At 40.9% G+C, this 25,933-nt stretch overlaps 1 protein-coding gene across 1 annotated transcript in view; it reads right to left on the reverse strand.

Annotated features, from left to right (window-relative positions):
• The window catches only part of Nup93 (nucleoporin 93), a 94,584-nt gene that overhangs the window by 62,449 nt on the left and 6,202 nt on the right, over positions 1–25,933 (reverse strand). The window contains exons 2-3 of the mRNA XM_038313258.1: positions 20,598–20,790; positions 5,260–5,377 (exon numbers count right to left, since the gene is read on the reverse strand). Coding sequence (XP_038169186.1) covers positions 5,260–5,377; positions 20,598–20,776 — 297 coding nt within the window. The 5' untranslated portion in view covers positions 20,777–20,790. The remainder of the gene's footprint in view (positions 1–5,259; positions 5,378–20,597; positions 20,791–25,933) is intronic.

Consider the following 25,933-nt stretch of genomic DNA (forward strand, 5'->3'; position numbering starts at 1 on the left):
TGAATAATGTAATTGTACTCTGCCACCAAACCACAATGGCTGTCATTTCTCTGATCACAAGCTGGCAGAACAACATAATCATTTCAGTTCTCTACTGGTTAGTATTAATACACTTAACTATATGGGCACTAGCCTGCCTCTGTGAAGACACTTTATTTTTATGATTTACTGGGTTTTTCTAACTGTGAGATTGACACTAGGTCAAGGTTTGGTGTCAAGGACAGCAAATATTATTGAACATGTATTATTTCATGTGAGCTTGGAAGCCACTATGTTCACACACGGAAGAAAGCCTTGCCTAACTTCTGTCCCTGAAACTGAGCTGGGATAGAAGAGATGTAAGCTTGACTAAAAGCAGCTCAAATGCCATGCTCACATCTTGATCTAAAATGTACCTGGTATTCCAGAAAAGAGTTTCTCTCCAACAGATAGAGCCTGGATACTGCTACACTCAGTCTCATCTGCTAGTGAGCCTAAAAGCACTAACCACAGGCTACATCAGGAGCAGGAGAGGCAGCTGCTTTAAGCTAGGCAAAGACAAGGTTCAAATGTTCACTAAAGTCCTCTATGACCAGAGCTGGGAGGTGGCTCAGTGGTTAAGAGCACTGACTGCTCTTGCAGAGGATCAGTGGTCAGTTCCCAGCACCCACGTGGCAGCTCACAACCATCCTTAACTCCTAATCCAAGCGACCTGATGCACTCTTTTGGCTCTGTGTACATGATGCACAAACATACATACAGGCAAAATACTCATATATAACATTTTTAAAAATTGTTTTTAAACCTCTACAACCTTAAAAGAAAGGTTACCATGAACTTTCCACAGACGCCTTATAGTTGGGAGAAATACAGTAACGATTAATAAACACAAATGCTTACCTAAAAACTTTCAACCACCGAGTACATGAAATAGTCTTTTATGTTTTTCTATTACATGAAAATATGCAGAGAACAAAAAAGTCCTATTTCTTCAGTCCACAGTCCTTCAATTCAAATTTTCCAATCACTTAGTCCAGTTTAGATTACCATTTGGCGCAGAAAAACCTGTTGTTCAAGCATATGAAGCATGGTAGAGCGAGACAGAAGTCAGGTGTGTTTTGTCTACTCAAACCATCCCTCAGAATTGTAGAACAAATGGTCAGAATGCAAATGGATGTAAATCTTATGAATGAACCTCACCTGTCTGTAAACTTCCTACTGCAACTCTGCTAGACCTTAGCTTCTTCTAGATACAGATGAAAAGCAAAGAAACTCATTTCTTTAAAAATAGTTCTATGGCCGGGCGGTGGTGGCGCACGCCTTTAATCCCAGCACTCGGGAGGCAGAGGCAGGCGGATCTCTGTGAGTTCGAGACCAGCCTGGTCTACCAGAGCTAGTTCCAGGACAGGCTCCAAAGCCACAGAGAAACCCTGTCTCGAAAAACAAAAAACAAAAACAAACAAAAAAAAATAGTTCTAGAAGAACTGGGTGTGGTGACACATGCCTTAAACCCAGCACTGAGAGGCAGAGGTCGGCCTGTTGTACACAGTAAGCTCCAGGCTAGCCAATGCTATACACAGTTGAGACTTTCACAAAAAAACAAGAATCCTAGAGCCTGGCAACTTAGCTCCAACCCACGGGAAACAGAGGAAGGAGGATCTTAAGGCCAGCCTGGGGTACAGAGCAGGTCTGTACCTATAAACAATAGCAACCACACACTCACACACACACAAAAGCAGTCAGTCCAGTGCTAAGACATGGTTTGCCCCCTCCGACTGTACTTCCCCTTAACTAATTCAGACTAGAGGAGTTTCCAGATGTACTTCTTTTGCAGAATTAATATTTACCTAGTAATGTTCCCAAAGAGCTGCTACTCATTATGCCAATCACTCTGGCAAATTCAACACTTTCTCCAGCAAACTGCACAGAATTTCGGCAACCTGTTCCAAACACACAATTAGTGAGTACCACAGCTTCTTTCCTCTGCCATGTTTAGATAGCTGTGTTTAAATGGTAATGTCTCTTTCTTAAGACAGGAAGTCAAAAGACAAACTGAAAACAACAATTTGGATGATAAGGGGTTACAGCACTGATTCATTTTTAAACTCACAAAGACATTTAGTTTTTCTTCTCACTGTTTAAAAAATAAACTGAGTGGTCTGAGCACACTCTACATTTCCAAGAACAGAAAAAAGAAAGAAAACAGTGAATATTTTATCATAAATACAGTGTGGTAAGCAAATGGCTTAACAAGCATCTCTACACCAATGCTCTACATGTGACATATTAGCTTTCCTGATTTAATTTTCTCATGATAATGTATCCTTTATTGAATACTTTTCTCTTTACTCTTATAAAACATAACCTGATAATTAAGACGGATTATGAAGTTGGAGGCCAGCATGTAATACCATACATAGTAATACCAGTAATAACATAGTAATACCAGGAGACCAAAGGCTACCCTGCAAACCCCTACAAAATAAAGAAATGGGAAATGCTTTCTGGGTTTCATGCTTTATAAGCAGCAGACTATTAGCAACTGAAAAGGTCTGGGCTGAAGGCTTTCCAACACATAATTGTTTGCTGACCCGTTTGGACAGAAGGCATGGCACTGAACTCAGGAATTGAGATGTGTGTGTAGTCTCACTTCCTAAAGGCCCCCAAGAGAAAACTGAAGATGTGCTGGCCTTGTTGGCCCAGTCACGAGGACAGCTAGCACTAAAGTGCCAACGCCGGTGCTCTCCATGGAGTTCAGCTGAAGATGTTTCATGATCCTAAGTGAAAGGCTCAGCCTTTCTGGCACTATAAGTGTACTGGGGTGAAGAGTGCTCCCCAAAAAGAAATGTTCAAATCCTAACCCTGTGAACTTGTAACCATTACCTTCCTTGGAAATAGGGTCTTTGTAGATGTGACTAAACTAAGGATCTCAAGATGAAGTCATCCAATGAATGCACCCGCCTTTCCTGTTTTCAACAGGGCTTGAAGATGGGTCTTATGAACTGGCATGGTAATTTCACTGATAAGAGAAAGGAAAGGCAGACTGGACACCAGGAAGAATCTATGGAGACAGAGTGTGAGAAAGAGACTGCCACAAACCAAGAATGAGAAGCCACCAAAACCTGGAGGAGATTCTCCCCTAGAGTTGAGGAAGGCACAGAATGATGCCAATAATTTGATTTCAAATTTCACAACTCAAAAATGTTAAAGAATAAATCCCCATTGTTTTAGGGTACCTATTAATACTAGTTTCTGGTAATTAGGTGCAAATATTGAAATGTTAATCTAATGCCATTTAGAAATAATACAATTCCCCTTTTTAAAATGGCCTAAACAGACTACCTCTGTATAGCCTTATTCAAATATACATGCAATATGGTGAAAAGCCCAGAACACAACTGAAACCATAGTATGTTAGTTATTACATAATTCATGAGATCTGTTCAGATCATGGTGAAGACATGCAATCTGCCCTTAATGGTTTTTTGTTTGTTTGTTTTTTCTTTCTTTTTCTGGTCAAGACTGTACCAAGCAAGTGGATCTCTTTAAACCTTGTGCCCATGTACTACATAGTTACTTTGATTAGTTCAGTACAGTCAATTCAGCAGTATGTCCTATTACATTATTGCTCTTGCACAAATTTGTAGGCCTTCTTTATGATTGTTTCCAAAAAATAAAATCAATGAACATCTTCAAAAATTCTATTAGTATCATTCATATGTATATGTAAGTGGTTTCCAAGACATATTACCATTGCTGGCCACAGCAACTTTTTAAAAATGTATTCTCAGTGCATGCCAGCATCACTGATGAGGACAAACCAAACAGTAAAAACAAAACCCATATTAATTTCAAGCTCCATTAGAAACAGAAGGAAATGTAATCAATGTTTACCAAATAAAAAGAGAAAGTATGCCCACAGAAAAATGCCTTGTGAGCTTATAAGCTCATAGCTTATAAAGCTATGAGCAGCAAGGTCCTGACCAACATCTGTCAAGACATGACAGTTCTACTCTAATACCTGGCATGTGGGGTTATGGTACAGTACATTCATGTCTAAAAAAATTCACTATTTTAAAAACAAAAGTTCATATACAATACAAAAGTCAATTAAGCAAATGACTAGATATGTTGATTATTCATAGTATTTGAATTCTATCCCATTCATGTCATATCAGTATTAAAGTATTATCATAGAGCACCAGCAGTTGCACTTCAGATTAGGTAATGTTTGTTATAAAAGCAAAATAAAAATAAAAACTTTTGGATTTTTGTATTTTGGGAACATATCAATAACCAAAGAAATCATGAACATTAGTAATTTCTAGTCTCCCCTCAAAAGAATAGGTTTCCAAATTAGAACAATTCTGAAATGTAGTCACTAGATGCACTATCATGAATCTTAAAAAGATTTTGGAATACAGTATCATTTTAGGCCCAGCTCATGGAGAACACAATTATCACCCATTTCTTCCTGGACTTGCCTTTTTATTTCAAAGGAAATCTCTTATTTCAAAGGAGATCAAGGCAGGTGGTAGCATAAAATCCCCACTACTTAAGAATTGGAGGACCATGATCACCTGAGGCCAGACCCTACAAAAGTGGATTCCATCTCAAGTAAACAAACAAAAACAGAACAGGTAAACCAAAGCAAGCAGTACAGCATGCACTCCATGGAGTGCTTTCATTCCTACACAAAACAATCAAATCACGAGGTTTCGCCTTAACAATTACAGCAGTTTCTGATTAGATAAAATAGCAATCAGCAGCTAGGGGCATGTCAGGCTCGATGAGACTGGGGTGCTCTATTAGGCCATTTCCTGGTATCACTAATGCAGCCAAATACTTCCTGGAAATCACTGGGCTGGTTTCAGTAAATAGTACTTTAAGCTCCAATACAAGCAAAATGTAAAAAGAAATGTGAACAACAAATAGTAAAATTATCTAAATCTAGAAAACCAAGCAAGAGAAACTTAATGACTCCTGTCTCTGCACCTTGGATTAAGCCCAAGTAAGGAAATAAAATCTGTTTTCAAACCAGAATTATCTAAAAAGTACAGGATGGAATTGCTTTCTTAAATTTACCCACAAAGAGCACTCTGAAAACAGCCCAATGATTCCCCCTCTGTATCTCCAAACCTGAGTCTCCTGTTCTTTTAGCATCTGAGTAAGAAGAAAACTGATAAAGAAAGTGGCAGTCTTGATTCAGTGGTGAAGAAAGGGCCAAGGCCTATGGCCTGGATACATGCTCAGGCTGCTCTTGCAGCTGGCAGCTCTTACCTGAATGTCTGTGTCCTTCACAGGCTCAAGAGGTTCAAAAGTGGTCGCTGCACTCAGACTCTCCAATCTCTGGGAGATGTGGGATATGTCAAGTCCCCGTGACCCAAGAAGAACTGATCTATATGGGGATGTAGGACAGAAAGACAAAGAGAAGTAGTATTAGGGTATTTAATACATGCCATAAAATACTAGAGCTGTTTTCATTCAAAACCTCTTATCTTGGAGTAGAAGGAAGAGGCCAGAGCAAATGGTAGAGCACCTAACTAGAACACTTCCATCTTCTGGCCGGGTCCTGCTGTACGGCTGATTTCTTACCTGCCCATAAAGGTCTAGGAACTGAAACAGCAGGCACACACTGCATTTGGGAGTAAAATATCCAAGTTCTAGTAATGACTGAATTAGAGTGAGAACCTCGTTACAGAATGGAATAATACCAACACCACAGTCAGCTCCAAACACTTTTAGAAACCCCTTGAGATAAATGCAATTATTCAGCCCTAGATCTAGAATACAAACCCTTCATCGCCACTCCATGTTGAACAGCTTCTGAAGAGAAAGTCAGTAAAGCACATTTTAACTTCAGGAGTAGCAGGTCCAAACGCTCATTGAGAAAACCAACTGTCTGGAGTAGCAGATAACTTACTCAGGGGCAGTCAAAACAGAATCAAAGGCTAGTTCTGCATGGCTTGTCTTCAAAATCCAGGTACCATGCCACTGCACCTTCAAATCCCCTCTCTTTTGCTTAGCCAAGAATACAGCTGTTTTCTGAACAATAAAAGCTTCTGAAGAGAAATGAGAATATAGTCAACTTCATTTCTCCTCTCTAGGCAACAAAACAATGAACAAATTTGAAATATAAAATAAACCAGGAAACTGTACATCAGATAGAAAGGCTAAAGCAGAGGACTGTAAGCTCGAGGCTAATCTGGGCTATAAAAAGAGCCCTTCTCTCAAAAATCAAAACAAAAAACCAACAGATCTTCCCTAATATCTAAAGCTCTTTGAAAGAAAGAAACTTGGGCAAGTTAGGTCAGCTTTTCTAAGATTTATTTTTATTTTTATTCACTGATGTATGCACAAATGCCACGTATACACCAGTGCTCAGGAAGGTCGCTGGATCTCCTGGAGCTGGATTCACAGGCCATTTGACATGGCTGCTGGGAAGCAAACCCAGGTCCTCTAGAGGGGCAACCAGTGCTTTTAACCTCTAAGCCATCTCTCCAGACCATTGTGGAATAATCATTCTGTATTCTGTGAACGTGTACTACTCTCATTATTAATAAAAAAAACTGGCTGATAGCTGGGCAGGAAGAAATTAGGTGAGATGGCCTGACATGGAGAGAATGCTGAGAGGAAAAAGAGCAGAGTCTGAGGAGTCGCCAGCAGAAGCAGGGAGAAGCAAGATGAACATGCCACACTGAGCAAAGGTACCTAGCCACATGGCAAAGCATAGATAAGAAATATGGGTTAATTTAAATGTGAGGGCTAGCTAGTGACAATCCTGAGCTATTGACTGAACCTGTATAATTAATATTAAGTCTTCATGTCAGTTTTTTGGGAGAGGCTCCCAGGACAAGAAAACTCTGCCTGCACCAGGTGTATGTTTTTGTTTTTGGAAGTCTTGCTTTTGTGCCTTTCAATTCAAGAAACAGAAAATGTGCCTCCATGCCTACATTTACCAGATTACCATTTTTGTACTGTGATTTGGTACCCCAAAATGTCACCAATGAAGTATGTTTTTACCTTGAGTAAGAAGTTAGAAAGTCAGAGAAAATGAGACCCAAGATGATGATGATGGGGATATGGAAGAGGAGGAAGGGGCTGCTGCTGCTAAGGCATCTGAGCCCACACATGATACCTATGAGTCAAGATTTTCAATCACAGTCTAACAGTTTTCTCAGAGAAGAAAAAGGGGTTCCCTATGCCTAACTGTATTCTGGCAAAAATAATAGAATAAATTATGCTAATTCAGACAATTCTTCCCTGTAGACTATGAATTCCTTTGGGTCAACTAGGACACCATCCCTGAGGCTTCCCTTCTAAGCGGACATATCTGACATCTCTCTCCTAATAGTTACCTTCCTCCTACAGTGCTTCTCACCTGGTTGCACATCAGGATCACCTACACAGACTTCTCAAAAACCTAATTTGATTACTCCTGGGCAAAGAAAAACGTTAGTATAACACTCTCCCTCCTTTTGCACCAGTTCTACTGATACGAATCTGCTTACTGCAAAGCTCATCAGTTACAGTTTATGTACAATTTAGTAATTTAAATATGTTCGTATAGAAGTATATAACCATCACCATCAGCAATTTTAGAATATTTTCATCATCCTCAAAAGAAGGCCGTATCATGAGAAATGCTTCCCCTTCCACCTGTGAGACACTGACAACGCATGTAAATGGAAAAATACTATAGTCTTTTATGACTGGTGTCTTTATCTTAGTGAAATGCTTTTGAGGGTCATCTACCCAGGGTAGATATTAAGAATTCATTGTATTTTATACTATACCGCATTTTATGTATCCATTTATCCAATCAGTGGGCATTTGGGCTGCTTCTAAGGTTCTCACTCTTGTGAAAAATGTGGCCCAGAACACTTACACACAGGTTTTGCCTGAATGTTTATATTTCTCTTAGATATAGACCTTGGAGCAGAGCTGCTGGATTAAATAAGAATTTTGTGAGGAACTTGGGCCATTTTCCAAAGTAGTTTCACTATTTTGTATCCCCACCAGGAATATACAATTTCCACATCCTCACCAACACTTCCTTTAAGACTATACTATCCTAGCCAGTCTCTCTTTTCTGGCTGTTATTTTTTTTTAAAAAAAAAAGTGATTAGAACACAAAATTAAAATATTGAATTTCTTTGTACCTATCACTCAGCTTCAACAATCCACAGATATGATCAATCCTATCCCACTTGTCCTACCTATTTTCCTCTAACAGATTATTTTGAAATAGATTATGGTAGATTGAAGATACTTTCCAATTGTTTCATAATTTGAAAATCTGTGTTCATCTGAAAGAGTGCCAAATAAAACCTTGTAGATGACTGGGGTGCTTTCTAAATCTTTTTTCCTTTATAGGTTTTCCCCTCCATCTCATTTTTCTCCTTCTAATTTCTTTGTGGAAGAGTTTGGATGTGCCCTGTAAAACAATGTAAGTCAGATTTAATTATACATATGAATCACCTGATTTGTTAAAATGCTGGTTTTGATTCAACAGCTCTGGGATAGAGCCTGATGATAATCACTTCAAAAAATCTTGTGGTTGTCACTTATAATTACTGACATAAAGAGTATACTCAGTGCAGCAAAGATAAATTCAAAGCAGGTGCTAAAGGTCTGATTAGATGCAGGAGCCACTGTTTGGTTGCTGCTATTTGTTCTGGTCACACTTCCATCAAGAGTATGGACTTCTGCAGACACTGGCACCCACTGCTTAGCTTAAATAGTGGTGCTCTATTTCTACCTTTATAAATGCTGACATCAACTACGCGACCACCCCAAATGATAAGCTGGTTATCTAGTGTCCTTCAACATGACTGATTTTTATTTTAGTATCAACATAAACTGATAAACTCAAACACATTTGATACACTTCAACCTACTGCATTTTTACAGGCTTTTTTAAAAAAGATTTATTTCTATATGTCTGAGTGTTTGCCTGCATGTATGTCGATGCACCACATGTGTACATGATGTCATGAAGGCCAGAAGAGGGTGTCCGACCCTCTAGAACTAGAGTTACAGATGGTTGTGAGTTGCTGCCATGTGGGTGCTGGGTCCTCTGAAGAGCAGCCAGAGCTTTTACTGCTGAGCCATCTCTCCAGCCTCCAATGCATGTCTTGTTCTTTGGATGCTCAAATTGTCTCACCCTTGAGCCAGTAGAACCCTCTCCAAGTTTGTTTCTAAGTTTTAAAGTCTGATGCTATTTTATGGTGTCAGAGTATGGGAGGGTGGTGCTTTGGGGCTTACCAAGGACTTTCCACACATTAAACCATTACTCACATGTATAGGTACTGCCTTATGAGTTCTTTCTGAAATGACTCCAGTAAGTCTTTATGACTTTGCCACCTGACACGGCTACCTTATTTAAACAGAGACCAGGGATCAGCTAACTCTCCAAACAGCCCTAGTTACCGTTCAAGAAATTTATAGATAATTCTCTGGGCAACAAGGATCGTGTATTGTTCCTCAGCCTCTTCAACAGCAAAGCTAGAAATGGAGTTTTTGGTTTTGTCAAGATAAAGTACAACATGAATTAATATTATTGCTTTCAATTCAAACTCAAGAACAGTGAATATCAGGTTTTCTTCAGATGTGCTAACTGTATCTCCTCCCATCCCAAAAGGCTCACTACCATAACTGTTAAAGTGTTTCGGCCTACACAGGAGCTATGGCTTCTGTGCCACACCTGCCTGCTGCCAAGCATGATAGTTATGAACTAACCCCCTCCGAAATTGTAAACAAGCCCCCAATCAACAGTTCCTTTTATAAATTGCCTTGCTCATGGTCCTTCTCACTGTAACAGCGCCCTAACTAAGACACCAATCAATCCACACCCACATTTCAATCATCTCATCAGATTCTCACAGCAAGCAGACTCTGGGCCACAATCTTCCTTTCCCAACCATGCCACGGCCAGGAACCAGAGACAGCCTCTATGCCTCAGAGCCTAAAACTTCCCACACTAACCAAGTCTAATCATATTTACCCTGCTCTTCTATAGAAACCACAATGAAAGCCCCTCCACTTGCTCTAGTTGCCTCTTAACTAGGTTTGGGCTATAATCCCCAAAGACACATCCCATACCACCATAACCCTGAATGCCAAAAAATCTCAAAAGATCAAAATAGCAAAAATATAATTCTAGAAAAATTAATTAAAAGAATGTAAAAGAGATACATTGGAGTCAGGCATAACAACACAGAGGTACATACCTGTAATGCCAGCATTTAAGTGGTAGAGGCAAGAGGATCACCAGGGTCACTCCCCTGCCCCTCCCCCTCATAGAGGTTGAGGTCAGCCTGGGCTGCTACATGAAATCTTGTTTCAAAAATAACAACCACAGAAGTCATTTATTTGGGGTGTGCATATTGTGGGGTGTGTGTGTGTGTGTGTGTGTGTGTGTGTGTGTTGAACCTAGGGTCTTTTGTTTGTTTGAGAGAGGTTGATATCCAGTTCATGCAGCCCTGGCTGTCCCGAAACGTCTCTGTTGGGACTGAAAGTGTGCACTACCATACCCAGCTAATTTCTCTTTTAAAAGAGAAGTTATTTGAGAAACATATAACAGCATAAGAACATTTCATGGGTGACTTTATAAAACATTATGAAGCTATATTCAAATGTAAACAAATATATTACAACTGTATGTTGGTATGAATAAGAATGGCTCATATATTTGAATGCTTAGTCATCAGGGAATGGTATTATTTGAGAAGGATTAGGAGATGTGGCCTTGTTGAGGAAGTGTGTCATTAAGGGTGGGCTCTGAGGTTTCAAAAACTCATGCCAGGCCCAGTTTCTTCCTATGCCTGCCTGCAGATACAGATGTAAAGCTCTCAGCTACTTACTTCTCCAGTACCATGTGCTCCCCATCAGAATGATAAGGAACTAAGCCTCTGAAGCTGTAAGCAAGCCTCCAATTAAATGCTTTCTTTTCTAAGAGTTGCCTTGGCAGGTCAGTTGCGGTAGCACACACCTTGAATCTCAGCACTAGGGAGGCAGAGGCAGGTGGATCTCTAAGTTCAAGGCTGGTTTTGTCTACAGAGGGAGTTCCAGGACAGTCAGGGCTACACTGAGAAAACCTGTCTCAGGGAGGGGAGTTGCCTTGGTCATGATGTTTTTTTCACAGCAATAGAACAGTGACTAATACAAAATGTAAGAACAGTTATAAGACAAAGCCACAGTCATAAGTAAATAGGTCAAAAAAGGTAAAATGTGGGTTTAAGAGATGGCTCAGTGATTAGCAGCATTGGCTGCTCTTCCAGAGGATCCTGGTTAAATTCCCAGCACCCACTTGACAGCTCACAACTGTCTGTAACTCCAGTTCCAGGAGATCCAACAACCTCACTTAGACATATATACAAGCAAAACACTAATGCACATAAATTTTTTTAAAAAAATCATTTTTAATAAAGGCAAAATATATAAGAATGTATCAGGGGCTACATATACCAGTTCAATAGTACTGTACCTGCTTAGCTTGCATTAAAGCCCTGAAGTCAATCCACACATATCAAGTAAAAGCATTTTATTCATATAGCACTGTAATTGGCAGCTGGTACACGCAGCTTTAGAACTGAAGTCATATGAAACAGGATAACCTATTTTTCTGCATGTTTTTTAAAATTTAATCTGTGACGGATACCCACAAAAGCATCCCCTACTAGTTTTCCCCTCTTCTGTGCTATGTTTCTGTGCTGATTTGGGTCCATAGATATAAATCCAATCTGCACCACACTCATATACACACCGCAAATTTGGCAGAAATAACAGAAGCAAGCAAACTAGTACCACTGTTTGAGTGTTTCTCATCCTACCATGCACATTATTTTTGAGGCAGATAGTAGCTGCTGGGTTCTTTCGGCAACTGTAGCTTTCATTTATTAAAACCTGGAATTTTATCAGCTGAAATGAATGCAAATGCTGACGAATGACGCATTTTTAAGTGAGGCTTTCATCATCTCTGTAGTGCAAGCCCAATCCTTTCTCAAGAGCTGGGCTTTGTACCTCTCTCGTGAGGCAGTCTTTCCAACCACCAGGATTATAGCTTGGGGGACTGTGGATTTCAAGGTTTCAACTTTTGAGATTACAGCATTCTGGATCAAGCCCTTCAACAGTATGACCTACCCATCTGGCTCCACAACAACCCCAGTACTCACTTGGTGAGTATAGCTATATGGAATACCATGCCTCCTGTCTTTAGGGATCTTGGGGGGGAGGGGGAACCTCCTTCATGATAGTCATTTCCCTGTCAGTCTTAACCATGTTCAATTTAGACAAATCTTAAGTATTTTCAAAGCATTTCCTTTTTTAAAATAGGAAATATGTACTTTTTGGTTGTGAGCCTAGCCTTTAATGGCTCAGCCATCTCTCCAGCTCATATCATTTACTCTTTTAAAAAAGAGCATGTGCTTTGGACTGGAGAAGGAGGGGGGATGGGGGAGGGGGAGGGAAATGGGAGGAGGTGGAAATTTTAATTAAAAATAAATAAATTAAAAAAGATCTTGTGATATAATTTTCTTACTATACAATCCATCCATTAACAGTATAATATTCAGAGGAAACTTTTTAAGTATACTCAGGGTTATTCAACCATCACTATAATCAATTTTAGAATGTTTTCATTGCTGCTAAAAGAAAATCTCTACTCATCAGTAATCAGTTCCCATTTCCCCATTCACTACCCCCTAAATATGGCAGCCCTCATTTATTTTTCTTTTCCTGCAGATTTGCCTATTCTGGACATCACTCAAACACAATCATTCAATATGTAATCTTTTATAACCAGTTTCTTTTACTTATACTTTTAGGGTTATCCATGTAGAGCATGTGTTAAATCATTAAACATAAGCATACCTAATGCCCTTTTCTTGCCAAATCAGATCCCATTACATGGTTATACCACATTTTGTGCATCTATTCATCACCTGGCCAAACCTGCCATTAAAATTCATGTACAAGCCGGGCGGTGGTGGCACACGCCTTTAATCCCAGCACTCGGGAGGCAGAGGCAGGCGGATCTCTGAGTTCGAGGCCAGCCTGGTCTACAAGAGCTAGTTCCAGGCCAGGCTCTAGAAACTACAGGGAAACCCTGTCTCGAAAAACAAAACAAAAAAACAACAAAATTCATGTACAAGCTTTGTGTAGACACATTTACATCTCTTGGATTTATACCTAAAAACAGAATCACTGGGTTATGTGGTAACAACTCTGAACTATCTTCCAAAGAGGCAGACCTACCAACAGTGCATGAAGAAAGACTCACCCAGGTTCTTTCAACTTTCTGCACATTCTCACCAACACTATTACAAGTATTTTTGGTAGGCTTGAAGTGGTATCACACTGTATCTGACATGTACTTCTCTGGTAACTAATGACACTTATTTGACAATGATCTTATGCCATCGTAAAATTAAGTTGTCTTTTTATGAATAAATTCTAAAAGACTAAAAAGAAATAAAACATGGGCCAGTGAGTTGTTATAGAATATTATTTTAAGATGTGTTACATTCTTTTATGCTGCATTTGTTTAACTGTGTAAAGCTGTGTTACTTTGCTGCCAAAAACAGCTGACTGGTCTAATAAAGAGTTGAACAAACAATAGCCACACAGGAGAAGGATAGGCAGAGCTAGCAGGCAGAGGAGGAGCCAGAGAAGAGGACTCAAGGGGCCAACCACCCAGCCACACAACCAGCTATGGAGTAAGAAGTAAAGAAAGGTATACAGAATACAGAAAGATAAAAGCCCAGATTGAAAAGATAGACAGGATAATTTAAGAAAAGCTGGCTAGTATTAAGCCAAGCTAAGGCTGGGCCCTTTTTGGTTTTTCAAGACAGGGTTTCTATGTAGCTTGTAGTGAGGGGCTGCGGGCCGGCCTGCTTTTCATCCTGCCCGGCTCCCGCATGGTTAGCTTTACACCCGAAATAACAACACACAAATTGTATTCTTTTCCAAGGGGCTTCTTCTCTTCAAACCGAACCTTTATTAATTTTGACGGTATCCACAATTTTTCCTCTCCTGTGGAGACAAGAGCAAAACCCCTTCCCCAACGCAGCACATCTCCTGGCTTCCATTGCGAGGTCAGCACAGCCTGTCCTGGAACTAGCTCTTGTAGACCAGGCTGGCCTCGAACTCACAAAGATCCGCCTGCCTCTGCCTCCCGAGTGCTGGGATTAAAGGCGTGTGCCACCACCGCCTGACAAGGCTGGGCATTTATAAGTAACAATGAGCCTCCGTGTGATTAAATTGGGAACTGGGTGGCGAGTCCCCAAAAGTGCAAAAGGGTTAAAAACAACAAAACCCAACTACAGTGAGTTGGTTCCGTGTACCCACTGACTGTTCTTGCCACCAACCTTGACCTGAGTTTGATCCCTGGCAAGTTGTCCTCTAACTCTCACACAGACATACATAGACACGTGCACATGCACAAACACAGACACAGACAGACAGACACGCTCACACAGAGTCAATAAATTTTTAAAAGCTCTGATACAAGCTTGTCTTAGCTAGGGTTTCTATTGCTGTTAGGAGACACCATGACCATAGCAATTTCTGTTTTGTGTTTTTTTTGTTTTTGTTTTTGGTTTTTGTTTTTTTTTTGGTAGACAGGATTTCGCTGCAGTTTTGGAGCCTGTTCTGGAACTCACTCTGTAAACCAGGCTGGCCTCAAACCCACAGAAATCCACCTGCCTCTGCCTTCCAGGTGCTGGGATTAACGGCACATGCCACCATATAGCAACTCTTACAAATGAAAACATTTAATTAAGGCTAGCATACAGTTTCAGAGACTTAGTTCAGAGATTATCATCACGGTGGGAAACATGGTGGCATGCAGGAAGGCATGGAGCTGGAGGAGCTGAGAGTTCTACATCTTGATCTACAGGAAAGAGGAATTGTCTACCACTCTGAGAGTAGCTTGAGCAAAGGAGACCCCAGAATCCACCCCAACAGTCACACACTTCTTCCAACAAGGCCACACCTACTTCAATAAAGCCACACCTCCTAATAGTGCCACTCCCTCTGGGGGCCTGTTTCTTAAAACCACCACAAAGTTACTCAGCGTAATAGAAAATGTTTTCCCCTAAAACATATTTCTTTCTTGACAGTTGCATTTGAAGCACAAATGTTTCATTTTGATAAAGTTGAAATGATCCTTTTTTTTGATATATTCTATTGGCCTAATATCCTAGATGGCTCTGCCAAATCGAAGGCCAAGAATATTTGTTGGTTTGTTTTTGAAGCCCAGGAAGCCCTGACTGATCTTGAACTTGTGCAGACAAGGATGACTTTGAATTTCTGACTCTCATGCCTCCACCTCTAGAGTGTTAATATTACAGACCTATCTTAGTCATAACTAAGTTCTACTGCTGTGAAGCGGCACCATGACCAGGCAACTTATAAAAGGAAGCATTTATTCTTACAGTTTCAGGTCAGTTCATGGCCATCATGGTGAAGAGCGTAGCAGCAGACATAGAGTCATGGCGCTGAAGCAACAGTGGAGAGCTTACATCCAGAGCTGTAGGCAGCAAACAATGGGAGACTGGACTTGGTGTGAGTCCACCCCCAGTGACACCTCCTAATCCTTCCTACACAGTCCAACAGAGGACTACGCATTCAAATATTTGAGCCCAGGGGGCCGTTCTCATTCAAGTCACCATGGCCACAACATTTAAGTGAGCGAGGGACTGAACCCAGGGCCTTGTGCATGCTTGGCAAGCACTCTACCCAGTGAGCTACATCCATATCTCTCTCTCTCTCTCTTTTTTTTTTTTTTTTGGTTTTTCGAGACAGGGTTTCTCTGCAGCTTTTTTAGAGCCTGTCCTGGAACTAGCTCTTGTAGACCAGGCTGGCCTCGAACTCACAGAGATCCGCCTGCCTCTGCCTCCCGAGTGCTGGGATTAAAGGCGTGAGCCACCACCGCCCAGCTATACATCCATATCTCTTGAGGCCAGGAAAACTTATTCACATTTTCTTCTAAGAATTTTATAGTTTTAGTTCTTATATTTACACCTACAGTCCAGCTAGCATTAGTGCTTGTGTGTAGAATGAGATAAGAGCCAACTTTACTCCTTTACAAATAGACATCCAGTTACCCCAACCTCATTTGTTCAAAAAGACTACTCTTTTCTTGTTCAACAGTATGAACACCTTTATTGGGGGAAAATCATACATAATCAAATAAACTTTTTAGACATGCAATTCTAGAGTTATAGCTGTTATGTTTTAATAAGAGTAAAGGGAAAACCCAAATTTCTTAGAGCTATTTTAAGATTATAGATACTACATACTACTAACATTTTTAGATTTATTTTATGTATATAAGGGTTTTGTGTGCTTGTATGTATGTGCGTCACATGAGTGCCTGGTGCATGTAAAGGCCAAATTAGGGTGGGAGATCCCCTGGACCTGGACTTAGACAATTATGAGTCACAATGTGGGTACTAGGAACTGAACCCAAGTCCTCAGGAAGAACACAACCACTATATTTCAACAATCTATTTATCCATCCTCATGTCACATAATCTTGATTAGTGTGGTTTTTGTTTATAAACACTGGGTCATATTACAAATCCCAGGTTGGACTTGGAACTCACTATGCAAGGCAGGAAGACCATGAACTCACTATCCTGCCTTAGGCGCCTCAGTGCTGAGATTATAGATATGGATGACCACACCTGGTAATTTATTGTGGCTTTCTAGTAAGTTTCGAAATTTAAGCATCAGTCTTTTTTTTTTTTTTCTGTCTTTTTGGGGGCTGGAGAGATGGCTCTGTGGGTAAGAAGAGCTTACTCTTCTAGAGTGGGAGTCAAGAGCCTCAGCTTCTTCACTTGTAATTTAGGAGTAGTAAAGATTATGTAGTTGGCCAGGCGGTGGTAGTGCACACCTTTAATCCCAGCACTCGGAGGCAGAGGCAGGTGGATCTCTGAGTTGAGGCCAGCCTGGTCTTTAGAGTGAGTTCCAAGACAGTCAAAGAAACCCTGTCTCAAAAAACCAAAACAAAAACAAAAAAAAAACTTTTTTAAAAATTAAAAATCAAAGAAAAACCAACTTTTGAGACAGATATGGCAGCTCATACTTTTAATTTCAGGACTGTAGAAGTAAGATAGGGGACCAAGAATTCCTGGCCAGTTTGAATTGCATATATACCCCAGGAGAGCCTGGGCAACATAAAAGGAACTGAAGAGAATGGTCATCTAAGTGGTACCTATAAGAATTATGCATCATATAGCTTATGCTCTCTGTCTATGGAGAGATGTTGATAAGGGAGGAGGAGGAGGAAGAAGAGAGAAAGATTTATGGCAGAAGTGGGGACTTAGGTAGGGATGGTTATACCAGCAACTTTTTGTATGATAGAGCTCTACCACTAAGCTACACCTCTAGCCCAACATTTGGCTCTTAAGGGTAGAAAAGTCCCAAAGTCCCCTGCCTCTGACTGGCCCCAATTGTAAAAGTCAGGACAGCTCTACACAATCAGAAAGTCACAGAAGATGGATTCACACTCCAGAGTCCCAAAAGAGAAGAAACAAAAGCTGTTCCCAGTACATACAAAGAACAAAGAGGAAAAGAAGTGGAGGGTAGGGTATCAAACCTCACCTACAATTTACTCAATGAAAAATCTTAAATATATTTATTTCCAACCATGAACATCAATCCCTACCTCTCCTACTTTTCAAACTTTGATAATAAAGTCAGGAGAGTAATGACATCAATTCTCTGGGAATAGAAAGTACCTTATAGCAAATGCCAAAAGGGATTTCTATTGATCAAGCTAAATTTGAATCCTGTTGCCCACTTACTATCTGACTTTCCTTACTTAGAGACTAGAGATGGCACTGTTTTCAGTGGGTTGACTTCCTGTTAAATGATGACACTGTACCTACTAAACACAAAGTGGCCAAAAAGAAATTTCATGGAATTATCACACACACAAAAAATTTATTTACTATGCAGCTTTGCCCGAACTATGTTAGCATATACTTTGCATGATACGGAGAACATTATAAAAGATTAGGCAAATTAATAACTTGGAGGATAAGGTTAGGGGGAAAGAGTGATCACCATCTGTTTTCTTTGTACATCTCTAGGTTGTTTGGCTTTAGTTTTAATGGAAAAATCCATTGGTCTACTTCTGCTGAAAAACGTGGGGAGACAAGTGATGAAGGACACTCACTGACACTGATAATATTCTGTATTTTAATGGAAATATACACGTGGGTATTCATTTACTCGATTACTCTCACGCGGAGTTAGTAAGATTACCTTGTAAGAAACAGACAGCAAACATTTCCATTTGCAGACCATTTAATCTATTGCAATCACTCAGCTCTGCTATGCAAAAAAGTCACACAGTCAGTATATAAAACAAGCAAGGCTATGTTCCAGTAAGATGTAAGAGGTAGTAGGCTCATGGGCCTCAGTCTGCAAACCCCTGCTTTATATACACCAGTCATACTCTCTATGTGTGGTGAAAAAACTCCATAATTTTAAAAGATCAAGAACACACATACAAAAATGGCACCAAATCTGTTCCTTAGAGCTGGAAGTACTGGCACACACCTGTAATCCCAGCTACTCAGAAGGCCAAGGCAGGAGAGTAGTGTGTTGTAGGCCAGTTGGAAAATTGTAAGATTTCATTTAATTTAAAAAAGTCTGTTCCTTTAGAAATAAAAATGCATGTGGTGCAGGCAAAACACCCATACACATACAATAATTTTTTTAAAAATTAAAAAAAATCACAGAACTCAGGCCAGACTTAAATCTACAATCCAAACTAAGATCTTAAAGACATAATTTTCTTTCAAAACTTAATTCATGTAACAACAACAACAAAAAAATCCTACTCAGTTCTCTATTCTGTCCTCATCCAGCAGGCACTAAAACATTCACATCATACTTTGTGTCCCTGCCTATCAAGAAGATGGAAAAATACAGTCATCAGCCCTCTGGTTTCTTTTTAAGCTCCTGCCCCACCCTATATCCATTCTTTCAATGTTCCAACTCCCTCCTCCCAAAAATAATGGATAAGGTAGAAGAGACCAGGAAGAATGGAAATTTACAAGAAAGAGAATATAAGTGAAATTGTTACCAAGAAAACATTTTCCCTTTTTGCTCTTAATGGGCTGTAAGGCTGATGCAATTAAATTATAACTATAGCAACTCAGCGGGTATCCATGGGCTTTTGCTCCTGTAGCATCTTTGCACAAGCAGAGGCTGCCTGCTTAAATTAGGGGAACTGCAAGCAGTCAGGAACAGAAGTTTGGAGCCTACCAGGAAGGCAAGTTAGAAGAAATATCCACCGGCTGGTTGGTTGCTGGGAGTTCAGGGTAGGTTAACTATGGGCAGCATTTTGCTACAAGGCTAGGTAGTTCAAACAACAAACAAACACAAAAAAACTGCCACAGTTCATCTGACTTGTCTTTATTAATGTCAACAGAATCAAAACTAGTATTTAAAAAAATAATACTCTAGAGAAGGCTACAGAATGTACACAGCATACTATTGACTCCAAAGAGCAACCAGACGCTCAGCTCTCAGATCAGTGAGGAAAGGAATGCAGCCTTCCATTTACTAAATCCCTAAGACAATGCCTCTCTCTCATTAGCACCAGTCTTTCTCGAGCTCACAGAGTGAGAACTAAACAGACATTTTCCTGAATTATACATAATCTTTGCGACTTTCTGAACCTGCCAAAAGCTCAGTACAAGCACCCTCTTCAAACTTCTCTCTCCAACCCCTTCCAGAAATACAGAAATTCTGGACTCAGTCTCACTGGGTTTGAATCTTGGCTCACTACTCACCTGCTGTGTAACCTAAGCAAGTTGCCAGCCCTCTCTGAACCTTTGCTGTCCAACTATAATATAGGGATCAGTCTTGATGCAAGACTTAATGTGTAAGGAAGTTTCTAAAACACAATAAATAACCATTAAATCATATTTCTCAAAGAAAGGGTTTGGTTTTGAATTTTCGTTGAGTTTTTGTTTTGCCCAACCAGGATCCTCTGCACACTCCATCATCCTGCTATGCTGTATGACCCCGCCAGTCAGCATTTTTCCTCCAAGTTTTGTTCTCCTGGGACTCACCCTCCTTCCTGCTGTACAATCAGCTGAAGGCACTGTACTTCAAGGCCTTTCAGAGGCAGCCTCTGGGGTCACTGGCTACAAGCAGACAGAATCACTCCTCACTTGATGGCTTCTCCTCACTGACCATTTGTCAATTTTTTCCAATTACCCTTAAAAACTGCTCACAGCTGAGTGCTTTCTGGTTTTGGGTAGCACTTCCGTGCACGGCCCATCTCTAACACACTTGAAGAGGCTATTTATGGCTCAAAAGCCATGGACCCAAGCAGGAACTACTGAGAGCATTTTATACAGAAAACTCTTCCACCCACTTCACCTTCACACCTCTGCAGATGATATGGGCTCTCATGCAGTTTGTGGCTGGAACTCTAAAACCCGAGAGAGGCAAGGAAACGAAGCAAGGTTTGATAACTTGCTATAAACTCTCTGAGTTCCTGCCTCAGAGAGTCAGTTGTGACTGCCATAGAAGAAACTGTTCCTGCCCCCAAACTACCCAGTCAACAGCACCTCCCCACCAGTACTCACGCCTTGACATCTGCTGTCTCCTGGGATGTGCGTGTGAGGGTACGGGAACGCAGGCGCTCACCCGCTTGCTGGATCTCCTGTAAATTCCGTTCCACGTGTGGAAGCTCGGAGATACCTTCGGTCTCAGCAGCAAGCTGTTCAGCCTGCTGAAGGAGCTCACCAAACCCTTCAGTATCCATTGGAGATGCAGGTGCTACATGAAAGGAAAAAGACCTGTGTCAAGGAGGAGAGAGGTTTCCATCGCTGCTTCAATCTGTTACAAGATTAATAAACCTCCAGGACTTTTTGTAAATTGAAAGGGACACAGTTCATCAACAACAGGAGGTGTTCCTGAATACATCCCAAGAACAGGCCTGACAGAAAATGAGTCAGACTGCAAACAGATCATTTCTGTGCATACTGATTTCACCAGCAGGACAAAGACAAGCCATATAAAGCCACGGGCCAGAGTTCCTGCCTCCTCCTGCAAATCCAAGGCAGGTAAGGAAATGAGTATCATTGCAGCAAGTTCCAGAAAGCCTAAAGAACAATCCCTCTATACTTCCAGTCTCTCCATTTATCTTGAGGGAAGAAGGCCTCATTAAGAAGGAATTGCTACAGCCTAAGGCCTTATGTCATAGGATTTTCATGGTAACTCCAAACCATGGAAACTCAGATATAAACCCAGCACACACCCTATAATATTTGGCTGACCTGAGACCAGAGGAATGCCATGTATCTTCTAACTCAGCCTCACTTTATTCTGACACAACCATGTCTTCATTAACATACAAGATATTCTTTTTTTAAAAAAGATTTATTTATTTATTGTATATACAGTGTTCTGTCTGCATCTATGCCACCAGAGCAGAAGAGGGCACCAGATATCATTACAGATGGCTGTGAGCCACCATGTGGTTGCTGGGAATTGAACTCAGGACCTCTGGAAGAGCAGGCAGCACTCCTAACCTCTGAGCCATCTCTCCAGCCCCCAAGATATTCTTCATTTACACAATCTCACAAGGTAACCGAAGGCCTGATTCCGTAGGACATCTTACTTGTTACTGCAGAGTACGGGCATAAATGACAAAGCCACCTGCTCCTCTAACAACCACCGGAAAGTGCTGTGAAGAGTGTTGTTCCATGGCTTCAGAAGATGGCTGAACGCGTGGGGTGCATGTGCTGTTGTGATCAGCTTTCCATTCCTGATCCCACATGGTGGAAAGAGGGAGCTGACTGCAAAAACAACCCCTGCAAGTTTTCCTCTGGACTCCACACATACATACAAACACACATACACATACTGTTTAAATGTTTTTTGTTTTTTTCTTTAAAAAAAAAATTCAGCAGCTGGTTAAGAGCACTGGCTGCCCAGGACCCACATGTCAGCTCAAAACCAACAATAACTCCAGTTCCAGGGGATCCGAGACCCTCTTCTGGCCTGAGGGAACTGCATGCATATAGCGCACAGACATACATGCAGGCAAAACAAACATATCCATTTAAAAAAATCATTTAAAGTGCTGCTATTTGCCATGCGTGGTGCCCACCTTTAATCCCAGCACTCAGAAGGTAGAGGCAGGTGGATCTCGGAATTCAAGGCCAGTCTGGTCTACAAAGTGAGTTTCAGGGCAGCCCAGGCTATTAACACAGAGAAACCCTGTCTTGAAAAAACAATGACTTATTTTGATGTGTGTTTGTGTATCTATGTGAGTGTTTACCATGTGGGTATGAGTGCCCACAGAGGCTAGATGAGGGCTTTGGATCCCCTGGGGATTGAGTTACAGGGGTTGTGAGATGCCTGCAGTACATGCTGAGATTTTTGATTCCTCAGGTAAAGCAGTTTTTGAGACGAGCATTAAAGGACATTAAATTTAAAGGCAGGTTGCAAGGTTAAAACAAAAATAGTGCCAAGTGGTGGTAAGAAGAGACTGTGAAACTTTTAGTTCTGCCATCTTCATTCTCCCACAAAAAGTGATAGTCAGGTACAGTGAACTGTACTGTGTGTGTGTATGTGTGCATAATTTTCTAGGAAGTTTAAAGACTTACAGTGTAAATGATTTTTGTTAAAGAGTAAAGTCAACTTAGAACTTCATGAAGAAAACCAAAATGTTTTCAATATGATACTCTGAAAGAAACTATTTTGTATTTTGGGTTCATTTTTGATTTTTTTTTTTTTTTTTTGCTTTTGTTTTGCTTTTCAAGATAGGGTTTCTTTGTGCAGCCATGTCTTTCCTGGAACTCACTCTGTAGACCAGGCTGGCTTCAGACTCAGAGATCTGCCAGTCTCTGCCTCCTGAGTGCTGAGATTAAAGGTGTGCACCGCAATGCCAGCACACAATATCCACTGGAAGTCTTAAACCAAACACACACATAAATTTAAAAATAATTTTTTAATATTTCTTTGTTATGTATACAATATTCTGTCTGTGTGTATGCCTACAGGCCAGAAGAGGACACCAGACCCCATTACAGATGTTTGTGAGCCACCATGTGGTTGCTGGGAATTGAACTCAGGACCTTTGGAAGAGCAAGCAATGCTCTTAACCTCTGAGCCATCTCTCCAGCCCCCTAAATAATTCTTTAAAAACACTAAAACTAGCCAGGCAGTAGTGGCATGCGCCTTTAATTTTAAATTAATTTTTTAAAAATCAGGAACATAAAGGAAATGCCTGGCATGTCCACTTATCTCTGTGGGAAAGGCAAAGGCCTGGGAGGATTGTTCTTGGGTCTTTTCACATAACCAAAGATGGTAAGACACACCACCAGGTGCATTCCCCTATGGTACTTGTATTTGCATAAGCTAACTGTAAACATCACCTCATGTTGTGCTTGCTTTAATAATAAAAATAAGAAGTGTTTTGTTTGCACTACTCCAGGCTCAAAAGTCTAGGGTCTCCTGGTATCCCACTTAGATCCTTCAAACTTCAAGACTTGGTCTTGTTGACCACAGGGTGGGTCAACAGATGCTGAGAAAATAACTGAAGTTCATAATTTCTCATGCTGGTTTGCACTGCATTCGCCTGTCATTCAATGTCTAAACAACGTATACACCATGGGGCATATCAACATTCTTAAGAGAGGCGGATGTAAGTAGGTATGGTTTGAATGTGAAATGCTCAGATGTGTCTGAACACTTGGTGGCGGTGGTGGTGCTTGTTAGAGCACTTGTGGCACTTCAGCAGGTAAAGACCTTCACAGAGGACCAAGCCTGAGGTTTTATAACCCAGCCTCAGTCTATTCACTCAAGCCCTGGCTTGTGACTGCAAAGTTCCTGATAGCATGCCTTCCCCTGGCATGGTGGGATGCAGCTCTCAGCCAATGTCTCAGTTAGGGCTTTTACTGCAGAAACGAAGCACCATGACCAAAGCAAGTTGGGGAGGAAGGGATTTATGTGGCTTACACTTCCATCACTGTTCATCATCAAAGGAAGTCAGGACAGGAACCCAAACAGATCAGGAACCTGGAGGCAGGAGCTGATGCAGAGGCTGTGGAGGGGTGCTGCTTACTGGCTTGCTCTCTCTGGCTTGCTTATCCTGTTTTCTTATAGAACTCAGCAACCAGTCCAGGGATAGTAGCACCCACAGTGGGCTGGGCCCTCCCCCTTCCCCCATCCATCACTAATTAAGAAAATGCCTACACAGCTCATAACCATCTGTAACTCCAGTTCCAGGGACATAACACCCTCTTCTAGTCTCCACCAGCACCAGGCATACACATGGTGCACAGACATACCTGTAAGCTAAACATCTATAAAATAAAATATAAAATGAATGAATGAACGAATGAATGTTTTAAGGTATATGATGCATTTTTTCAAACACAGACATTTAGCATCCGCTAGGTGGCTCAGCCCTTGCCTTGTAAACCTGAAGATCCGATCTAGATCCTCTGTGGAACGAGCGAAACAACTGCCGCCTCGAGTAACGTGACACGGAAGATCCCTCACAGACACGCCCACTAATCTGTCTCCTACATGATTTTAGATCCTGTCAATTTGGTAATCAATAGAAACTATGTGTTCACCAGAGTAATACCTAGAAATATATCGTTAAAGAAATACTCAGCAGCCAGAATAAAGAAATATTCAGCGGCATCAAGATTTATGTGCTAAACTATCACTATCATTTTATTTTAATGTGTGAAAAATTAACAGTGATCTAGTAGCTAATAAAAGAACGATGGTTAAGTAAAAAGAGAAAGGCTCTCTTCTGACCTTTGAGGGCACTGGGCACATATGTGGTACACAGACATACATGTAAGCAAAACACTCAACAAAAATAGAAATAATTTTAAGGAGACAAGGACCTGTAAAACGGCTCAGGGGATAATGGTGCTGGCTACTAAACCTGACAGTCTGAGTTCAATCCCTGGGATCAGTCACATGGTGGAGAGAACCAACTCCTGCAGGCTGTTCTTTGACCTCCACATAAGCAGTCACAGTTGCACTGTGACCACAAATGAGTGCACACACAATAAAAAATAAAATGCAACTGAAAACATGTTAATTATGGTTCTGTGTAACTGTAAAACACACACCTGTAACAAACACCTCTGACAAAGAATTGATCCAAAATATTAATAGTTTCTAAGCTGAGAAACCCTTCTGTAAACCAAGATAGGTGTCTTAGTTAGGGTCACTATTGCTGCGATAAAACACCACGAGCACAGCAACTTGGTGAGGAAAGGGTTCATTCCTCGTACCATTCCACATCACAGTCCATCATCAAAGGAACTCAAGCAGGCAGGAACCTGGAGGCAGCAGCTGGGGCAGAGGCCATGGAGGGTGTTGCTTACTGGCTTGCTCAGCCTGCTTTCTTACAGAATCCAGGACCACCAGCCCAGGGATGGCATCACCCATACTATAAATCACTAATTAAGAAAATGCCCTACAGGCTTTCTTACAGCTGATCTTATGGAACTATTTTGTTATTTGAGGTTCCTTCCTCTCAGATGACTCCAGCTGTGTCAAGGTGACATAAAAGTATCCAGCACAGTAGGTTTCAAAGCTACACACCATTAGAGACACTATGACTCCTGGAAAAAGTGCATGTATTTTTTTAAATATCAGAAAAACAATATAGATTTACTAGGCAGTAACAACAATTTAAGAGCCTTCCCCCTCAAAATAACTTAAAAATCACTGTATACACAAAATTATTTCATTTTGGGGTTTTTAAGGTGGTATATACCCTAGTATATCATACAGCAATAAAAAAGATCAAATTATAGCCTATACTACCAGCAAGATCCCTCTCAAAATGAAGGAGGCAAGCTGCATGAGTCTAGTTAAAAACAGAAAAAACTAATCTATTGTGCTAGAAACCAGAATACTGGTTACCCAGGGGCTCAGATGG

This window comes from Arvicola amphibius, chromosome 15 (assembly GCF_903992535.2).
Source record: "Arvicola amphibius chromosome 15, mArvAmp1.2, whole genome shotgun sequence".
Taxonomy (NCBI): domain Eukaryota; kingdom Metazoa; phylum Chordata; class Mammalia; order Rodentia; family Cricetidae; genus Arvicola; species Arvicola amphibius.